The sequence below is a fragment of the Babylonia areolata genome, chromosome 34 (assembly GCF_041734735.1).
Source record: "Babylonia areolata isolate BAREFJ2019XMU chromosome 34, ASM4173473v1, whole genome shotgun sequence".
In the NCBI taxonomy this organism is placed as follows: Eukaryota; Metazoa; Mollusca; class Gastropoda; order Neogastropoda; family Buccinidae; genus Babylonia; species Babylonia areolata.
The window spans coordinates 22,262,094-22,272,093 of NC_134909.1; the positions used below are offsets into that span (position 1 = coordinate 22,262,094).

At 43.6% G+C, this 10,000-nt stretch overlaps 1 protein-coding gene across 1 annotated transcript in view; it reads right to left on the minus strand.

The window, feature by feature from the left end:
- Positions 1-10,000, minus strand: part of LOC143277588 (hemicentin-2-like) — an 86,256-nt gene that overhangs the window by 58,451 nt on the left and 17,805 nt on the right. The window contains exons 9-13 of the mRNA XM_076582467.1: positions 7,621-7,705; positions 6,814-6,986; positions 6,112-6,242; positions 3,878-4,022; positions 1,539-1,650 (exon numbers count right to left, since the gene is read on the minus strand). Of these exons, the coding sequence (XP_076438582.1) occupies positions 1,539-1,650; positions 3,878-4,022; positions 6,112-6,242; positions 6,814-6,986; positions 7,621-7,705 (646 nt within the window). The remainder of the gene's footprint in view (positions 1-1,538; positions 1,651-3,877; positions 4,023-6,111; positions 6,243-6,813; positions 6,987-7,620; positions 7,706-10,000) is intronic.

Consider the following 10,000-nt stretch of genomic DNA (forward strand, 5'->3'; position numbering starts at 1 on the left):
GTATTATAAGCAGCTATTTGTATTTGTTTTTGTATTCCTTTTTATCACAACAGATTTCTCTGTGTGAAATTCGGGCTGCCCTCCCCAGGGAGAGCGCGTCGCTACACTACAGCGCCACCCATTTTTTTTGTATTTTTTCCTGCGTGCAGTTTTATTTGTTTTTCCTGTCGAAGTGGTTTTTTCTGCAGAATTTTGCCAAGAACAACCCTTTTGTTGCCGTGGGTTCTTTTACGTGCGCTAAGTGCATGCTGCACACGGGACCTCGGTTTATCGTCTCATCCGAATGACTAGCGTCCAGACCACCACTCAAGGCCTAATGGAGGGGGAAAAAATATCGGCGGCTGAGCCGTGATTCGAACCAGCGCCCTCAGATTCTCTCGCTTCCTAGGCGGACGCGTTACCTCTAGGCCATCACTCCACTATCATACAGTTGTTATTGAAAGGTTCGTTCATTATGTGCATGGAGAACACTGACACATGTTAAATCATCATATCTCTTCCCACCGTGCCTGTAAAAACAAGAATGCTGTTGTTATGTTTGTTGATGTTGGTAGTGATGATGATGATGATGTTGTTGTTGTAAGGTTGGTTCATTACGTCTAAATAGAACACTGACACATGTCAAATCATCATATCTCTTCCCACCGTGCCTGTAAAAACAAGACTGCTGTTGTTATGTTTGTATCTCTTCCCACCGTGCCTGTAAAAACAAGAATGCTGTTGTTATGTTTGTTGATGTTGGTAGTGATGATGATGATGATGTTGTTGTTGTGAGGTTGGTTCATTACGTCTAAATAGAACACTGACACATGTCAAATCATCATATCTCTTCCCACCGTGCCTGTAAAAACAAGACTGCTGTTGTTATGTTTGTTGATGTTGGTAGTGATGATGATGATGATGTTGATGATGTTGTAAGGTTGGTTCATTACGTCTCAATAGAACACTGACAATTTGTCAAATCATCATCTCTGTTCCACGCGTACCTGTAGTGATAAAAATGCTTTTCTTATGTTTTTGTTGTTGTTGTTGTTGATGCTGCTGCTGCTGCTGTTGTTGTTGTTGTAAGGCTGGTTCATCATATCCAGACAGAACACTGACACATGTCAAGTCATCAACTCTGTTCCATCCGTACCTGTAGTAATAATGATGTTGCTGCTATGGTTGTTGTTGTTGTTGATGCTGTTGTTATTGCTGCTGTTGTTGTTGCTGTTGTTGCTGCTGTTGTTGTTGCTGTTGTTGTAAGGTTCGTTCATAACGTACACAGAGAACACCGGTTGAACTTTAAACACTTCATTCTACACAGCTATAGACCGCAGCACAGAGAGGTCTTCACACAGAGTCAATGAGGTTGGACAGCCGTGAGTGGGGGCAGAGAGACAGAGACAGAGACTGGTGCTATCAGCATGGGTAAGTTTGTTCTGATTTCGTGACCACACGGTGCCAGGGTTATTTTGGAGGGGCTGCTGCAATCTTTGTGCCGAACACACTCCACAGTTGACTGTCAGAAACAAACAACAACTGTATCTTTATTGTACCTGCACTCTGGATTGCAAATGGCGTCGCAGCGGATATCCGGTAGCACGTCCACGCCCTCTCTGATGCGGTAGCTGGTGGCACTTGGGTCAAAGGTGATTTGTTCTGGTTTGACTGAAATGAGAAAGGGGGGGGGGGATTACCATCATCATCATCATCATCATCATCATTTATTGTTAATAATAATGATGATAATGATAATAATGATGATAATAATGATCATAATAATGACTATTTGGGCGCCTTATCTCCGGAGAGCCCAGAGCGTTTACAAATACAATTACACATACATACATTGATGCAGATACACTTCATAACATTCATTTGCCTATGCACATCATCACAAAATAAACAGGTCACACACACACACACACACACACACACACACACACACACACACACACATACACACACACACGCGCGCGCGCGCGCACGCACTCACGCACGCACGCACGCAAGGAATTCATACCGATACAGCCACATTCCTCTCACCCCCCCACCAACAATCGCAGACAGTTACACAGGGCGGGAAAACTAATCCTAACTACTGTGGAAAAGGTGAGTTTTGAGAGCTGATTTGAATGAGGACAAAGACTGAGCGTGTCGGACAGAATAAGGGAGTTTGTTCCAGATGACAGGTCCAGCGAAAGAGAAAGCACGTTCCCCATTGTTGTTACTATACTACTACTACTACTACTACTACTACTACTACTACTACTGCTACTGCTAATGATAATCATAATAACCACCATCATCATCATCGTTACTATTATTATTGTTATATTATTGTTGTTGTTGTTGTTGTTGTTGTTGTTCTTCTTCTTCTTCTTCTTATTATTATTATTATTATTATTATTATTTACTATTATCATCATTATCACCATTATTATATTGTTGTTGTTGTTGTTGTAATTATCATTATCAATAATACTTTATTATAATACTTTTTGTCCACCCCCCCCCCCCCCTAATCACACACCCTATCCACTGACTGGAGAGGGGCGGGGGGTGGGGGGGGAGGAGACACAGACCAATTTCTACAGGCAGTTCAGTTCAGTTCAGTTCAGTTCAGTTACTCAAGGAGGCGTCACTGCATTCGGACAGATCCATATACGCTACCCCACATCTGCCAAGCAGATGCCTGACCAGCAGCGTAACCTAAAGTGTTTGGTGAGGCCTTAAAGGGGAAAATAAAAAAAAATGAAGCAAAAATAGGACACATAAGGAAATAAACTGATACGTTATTGAATGAATGAATAAATAGATTGGAATAACAAACATTAAAAAAAGAAACAAAACTAGAGTGAAATGAAATAAAGACATATAAACAAATAGATAAAGACATTAAAAATATATGCATAAAAAAAGAAACAAATGATAATACGAATAACGACGGGCGCAATAGCCGAGTGGTTAAAGCGTTGGACTGTCAATCTGAGGGTCCCGGGTTCGAATCACGGTGACGGCGCCTGGTGGGTAAAGGGTGGAGATTTTTATTATCTCCCAGGTCAACATATGTGCAGACCTGCTAGTGCCTGAACCCCCTTCCTGTGTATATGCAAGCAGAAGATCAAATACGCACGTTAAAGATCCTGTAATCCATGTCAGCGTTCAGTGGGTTATGGACACAAGAACATACCCAGCATGCACCCCCGAAAACGGAGTATGGCTGCCTACATGGCGGGGTAAAAACGGTCATACACGTGAAAGCCCACTCGTGTGCATACGAGTGAACGCAGAAGAAGAATAAGAATAATACGAATAACAATAATGGTAATATGAAAAAATACATAAATAAATTATAGGTAAATGAATGAATGAATGAATCAACCAATCAAAAAACACGTAAGGAAAACTCTAGATCTTCCAAATGATGATAGTCAAACTGTACTTTGATGAATTCAAGACCAGTGTTACATTGTCTTAGATCTCGAAATAAAAATATATCCAAAAAAAACAAAAAAAACTTGGTTCAGTGCACACACACACACACACACACACACACACACACACACACACACACACACACACACACACACACACACACACAATCATATATACATAAAAGAACCCACAGCAACAAAAGGGTTGTTCCTGGCAAAATTATATAGAAAAATCCACTTCGACATGAAAAAAAACATATAAAATCGCACGCAGGGAAAATGACAACAACAAAAAATGGGTGGCGCTGTAGTGTAGCGACGCGCTCTCCCTGGGGAGAGCAGCCCGAATCTCATACATGGAAATCTGTTGTGATAAGAGAGAGAGAGAGAGAGAGAGAGACAGAGAGACAGAGAGACAGAGAGACAGAGAGAGAAACTACAAATGGCCCTATACTGACACTGAATGTCGACGTCCACAGAGTCAGTGAGCTGCCCCAGACTGTTGGAGGCGGTGCAGGTGTAGAGGCCCGTGTCCTGACGACTCGCCGCTCCCAGGGAAAGTGTCTGGCCTGGCGCCACCTGGCGTCCGCTCCCGTCTGTCCACTGCCACCACGAACATCGTCCACAGTGTGGACAACCAGCATCACGACCACAACAACGACAACAGCATCAGCAGTAATGACAACAAAAATAACATCGGCAGCAATAGCAGCAGAAACAACAACAAATAAAACAAGAGAGGCAAGGCCTTCAAGACTCACTTGTGATAAATTAAGTCCCCTAGCATTAATTACAGAGTAATTTCCCTTTTTTACTATCTGCACCAAAACGTTTGCAAAATAAATAAAAATTCCATGCTTAGCAAAAGAAGTTCCTGTTTGAACAAAAAATGATAATAATGACTGCTCTTGTTGTTGGGTCAGAATATCAGATCAAAGTGCCAAGTTTAGAGAATACAAAAAATATAAATATAACAGTAAATGCAGTTTGCATATGATTAGGCTTCTTTTTATTTTTTCTTATTTTTTGTGTGCCCATCCCAGAGGTGCAATGTTGTTTTAAACAGGATGACTGGAAAGAACTGAATTTTTCCTATTTTTATGCCAAATTTGGTGTCAACTGACAAAGTATTTGCAGAGAAAATGTCAATGTTAAAGTTTACCACGGACACACAGACACACAGACACACGGACACACACACACACACACACACACACACACACACACACAACCGAACACCGGGTTAAAACATAGACTCACTTTGTTTCCACAAGTGAGTCAAAAAACAGCAGCTGCAGCAGCAGTGCTAGTAGCGACAGCTACAGCTGTTGTTGTTGTTGTTGTTGTTGTTGTTGTTGTTGCTTTGTCTTGTTGTTGTTGTTGCTGGTTGTCTTGTTGTTTTTGTTGCTGTTGTTGTTGCTACGGGTACTGCTGCTACTGTCATTGTTGTTGTTGTTTTTGTTGCTGTTGTTGTTGCTACGGCTACTGCTGCTACTGTCATTGTTGTTGCTGCCGCTGTTGTTATTGCTGTTTTGTTGTTGTTGTTGTTGTTGTATGTGCTGCTCTTGTTACTGCTGGTGTTTTCTTTTTCTTCTCATCAGTGCTCTACCAGTGTACGACAGTGTACATGTCTGTGAAATTCTCTGTATGGCCATTATATCGTGCATGCAACATCATGTCTGACTCAACTTCCGTTGGGCTATTTCCTTTTGACCAGTCTGGTGTCGTGCGTGCGCAGATCTCTCTCTCTCTCTCTCTCTCTCTCTCTCTCTCTCTCTCTCTCTCTCTCTCTCTCTCTCCCTGTCTCTGTCTCTCTCTCTCTCTCTCTCTGTCCGTCACGAACAACAACGAGAGAAAAATCATCGCAAAGAAAGAAGAACACTACCACCATCACCATCACCACTATGACCAAGACGAAAAAGACGACGACGAAGAAGAAGAAGGAGAAGAACAAGAACAAGAATCAAAAGCAAAAGAACAACAAGAAGAAGAATCAAAAGCAGAAGAAGAAGAAGAAGAAGAATCAAAAGCGAAAAGCAGAAGAAGAGTGAAAAGCAGAAGAAGAAGAACCAAAAGCAGCAGCAGAAGAAGAAGAAGAACCAAAAGCAGAAGAAGAAGAACCAAAAGCAGAAGAAGCAGAAGAAGAATGAAAAGAATGAAAAGCAGAAGAAGAAGAAGAAGGAGAAGAATGAAAAGCAGAAGAAGAAAAAGAACCAAAAGCAGAAGAAGAAGAATGAAAAGCGAAAAGCAGAAGAAGAAGAAGAACCAAAAGCAGAAGAAGAAGAAGAAGAACCAAAAGCAGAAGAAGAAGAAGAACCAAAAGCAGAAGAAGAAGAAGAAGAACCAAAAGCAGAAGCAGAAGAAGAGTGAAAAGCAGAAGAAGAAGAACCAAAAGCAGCAGCAGAAGAAGAAGAAGAACCAAAAGCAGAAGAAGAAGAACCAAAAGCAGAAGAAGAAGAACCAAAACCAGAAGAAGCAGAAGAAGAACCAAAAGCAGAAGAAGAAGAAGAAGAAGAACCAAAAGCAGAAGAAGAAGAAGAAGAAGAAGAAGAAGAACCAAAAGCAGAAGAAGAAGAACCAAAAGCAGAAGAAGAAGAACCAAAACCAGAAGAAGCAGAAGAAGAACCAAAAGCAGAAGAAGAAGAAGAAGAAGAACCAAAAGCAGAAGAGGAAGAAGAGGCAGACCACACACCAGGATCTGACACAGGGGGTTGCAGTCAGCGTCACAGACAATGTCGGGCAGGACCAGAGCCCCTTCCTCCACAGTGTAGGTCCTGCTGCTTGGGGAGATGAGTTCCCGTCCTGCAGGCTTCTTGGGGGGATCTGAACACAGCGATAACACACAGACAGATACATAGATAATCATAGCATTGATAATAATACTAATTTCCCCTTCACACTCACACTGGACGTCTACCTGCAAAGACATTCTCCTCCAATACACTTACAGTGTACACGTGTATGGAGTGATGGCCAGTGGAGTGATGGCCTAGAGGTAACGCGTCAGCCTAGAAAGCCAGAGAATCTGGGCGCACTGGTTCGAATCACGGCTCAGCCGCCGATATTTTCTTCCCCTCCACTAGGCGTTGAGTGGTGATCTAGACGCTAGTTATTCGGACGAGACGATAAACCCAGGTCCCGCGTGCAGCACGGACTTAGCGCACGTAAAAGAACCCACGGCAACAAAAGGGTTGTTCCTGGCAAAATTCTGTAGAAAAATCCACTTCGGATTTCCTGCACGCAGGGAAAAAATACCAAAAAATGGGTGGTGCTGTAGTGTAGCGACGCGCTCTCCCTGGGGAGAGCAGTCCGAATTTCGCACAGAGAAATCTGTTGCGATAAAAAGAAATATCTGTGGATTTCTACAGCATGGATATTTCCCCTTCATACTCACACTGGACATCCACTTCGAGAGACACCTCCCTCGTGTCCTGACCGTTGGTCACGCGGCACGTGTAGGTACCGGACGTGGCGGCACTGACCACTCCCAGGGACAGCCGGTCACTGTCCGACACGCGCTGACCGTCCTTGACCCAGATGTAGGTGCAGGCTGGGGTGCACTGGGCCCTGTCAGGGATGCAAGGTGGATTTTTTTTTTTCATTCTGTTTGCTTTAGTTTTATTCAATTCAATATAAATCAACTTATTTCAATTTCATTTCATACTATTTCTTTTTATTTCATCCGGTTCCATTTCATTCACTATATTTCTTCTTTCTTTCTTTCTTTTTTTTTCTTCTTTTTGGGGGGAGGATATGGGGGGGGGGGGTATCATCCTTCTCTTGAAATATGTATATTGTATTGCCGGTGTTCTTTGTGTATGTGTGTGGGCGGTGGGGAGGGGGAGGAGGGGGAGGAGGGGGGAGTGAGGATGGTAGGAGGGGCAGGCGTGCGTGCATGTGTGTGTGTGTGTGTGTGTGTGTGTGTGTGTGTGTGTGTGTGTGTGTGTTTGCGCGCACGAGCGTGCGTGCTTGCGTACGAGTGTTTGTGAATGTATGTGTGTGCGTGCGCGTGTGTGTATCTGCTTTCGTGCGCGTGTGTGAGTGGGCGTGAGTGCGAGCGTGCACGTTTGTGTTAGCGTATGTGTGTGTGCGTGCGTGCGATCGTGTGTACGTGTGTGTGTGTGAGTGAGTGCGCGTGCGTGCGTGCTCGCTTGTGCGCGTGCACCCTGATGATTCCAGACATCCTGACAGCAATACATACCTACAGACCACGTCATCAATGGTGGCGCCCTCTCTGACTGTGTACTGCGGTGTTGGGGGTACCAGTTCTGGGGTGCTGACATTGTCTGTATCAACACACACACATAAACACCTTGCTGACATTGTCTGTATCAACACACACACATAAACACCATGCTGACATTGTCTGTATCAACACACACACATAAACACCATACTGACATTGTCTGTATCAACACACACACATAAACACCATACTGACATTGTCTGTATCAACACAGACACACACATAAACACCTCACGCCCCCCCCCCCCTCCCCCTCTCTGAGCTGTGGATGCTTCACAGAAAAGAAAAAAAAAAGTTACAAAGTCCATGAACCACTCTTGATCACTCTCTCCTGCTGCCAACCACCACCCAGCCCCCACCCCACCCCACCCCTCTCTCTCTCTCTCTCTCTCTCTCTCTCTCTCTCTCTGCCATTATCCATTGTCTTCTCTCTCTCTCTCTCTCTCTCTCTCTCTCTCTCTCTCTCCCTCTCCCTCTCTACCATTGTCCATTGTCTTGTCTTGTCTTCTCTCTCTCTCTCTCTCTACAATTGTCCATTGTCTTGTCTTCTCTCTCTCTCTCTCTCTCTCTCTCTCTCTCTCTCTCTCTCTCTCCCTCTCTCTCTACCATTGTCCATTGTCTTGTCTTGTCTTCTCTCTCTCTCTCCCTCTCTCTCTCTCTCTACCATTGTCCATTGTCTTGTCTTCTCTCTCTCTCTCTCTCTCTACCATTGTCCATTGTCTTGTCTTCTCTCTCTCTCTCTCTCTACCATTGTCCATTGTCTTGTCTTGTCTCTCTCTCTCTCTCTCTCTCTCTCTCTCTCTACCATTGTCCATTGTCTTGTCTTCTCTCTCTCTCTCTCTCTCTCTCTCTCTCTACCATTGTCCATTGTCTTGTCTTGTCTCTCTCTCTCTCTCTCTCTCTACCATTGTCCATTGTCTTGTCTTGTCTTCTCTCTCTCTCTCTCTCTCTCTCTCTCTACCATTGTCCATTGTCTTGTCTTTTCTCTCTCTCTCTCTCTCTCTCTCTCTCTCTCTACCATTGTCCATTGTCTTGTCTTGTCTTCTCTCTCTCTCTCTCTCTCTCTCTCTCTCTCTCTCTCTACCATTGTCCATTGTCTTGTCTTGTCTTCTCTCTCTCTCTCTACCATTATCCATTGTCTTGTCTTCTCTCTCTCTCTCTCTCTCTCTCTCTCTCTCTCTCTCTCTCTCTCTCTCTCTCTCTCCCCACACCCCTTCCCTCATTCCTCAAACAAGCAGAGTGGGATGATGAGATGACGGGCAGACTTGGGACGGTATTGTAAAAGAAAGACACTGAGAGTGCTTCCGTCTTTAGTGAAGAGCGAGAGACAGGGACGGAGTCACATGAACGAACATAATGCGAAAGATTGTTCCCGATATGAGGAACAGCTAAAAGGCAAAAGCGTTCACCATAGGTCCTTGCATTCTCTTCTTCTTCTTTGTTCGTGGGCTGCAACTCCCACGTTCACTCGTATATACGCGAGTGGGCTTTTACGTGTATGACCGTTTTTTTGTTTTTTTTTTACCCCGCCATGTAGGCAGCCAAACTCCGCTTTCGGGGGTGGTCCTTGCTTTCTATCTTACAGGTTTTTGTATCGACACGAGGGGTTTCCACAAGGTAAACGGTCACAGGAGGAGTGTTTAAGAAGCAGAGTAAGTAATCTCTTCTTCGTCTTTTTTTTTTTTTTTGACTCACTTGTGGAAACAAAGTGAGTCTATGTTTTAACCCGGTGTTCGGTTGTGTGTGTGTGTGTGTGTGTGTGTGTGTGTGTGTGTGTGTGTCCGTGTGTCTGTGTGTCCGTGGTAAACTTTAACATTGACATTTTCTCTTCAAATACTTTGTCAGTTGACACCAAATTTGGCATAAAAATAGGAAAAATTCAGTTCTTTCCAGTCACCTTGTTTAAAACAATATTGCACCTCTGGGATGGGCACAAATTTTTTTTTAAAAGAAGCCTAATTATATGCAAACTGCATTTACTGTTATATTTATAATTTTTGTATTCTCTAAACTTGGCACTTTGATCTGGTATTCTGACACAACAACAAGAGCAGTCATTATTATCATTTTTTTTGTTCAAACAGGAACTTCTTTTGCTAAGCATGGAATTTTTATTTATTTTGCAAACGTTTTGGTGCAGAGAGTAAAAAAGGGAAATTACTCTGTAATTAATGCTAGGGGACTTAATTTATCACAAGTGAGTCTTGAAGGCCTTGCCTCTCTTGTTCTTCTTCGTCCGTGGGCTGCAGCTCCCACATTCACTCCCATGTACACGAGCAGGCTTTTACGTGTATGGCCGTTGTCTGTTGTTTCTTTTTTGACGGGCGCAATAGCC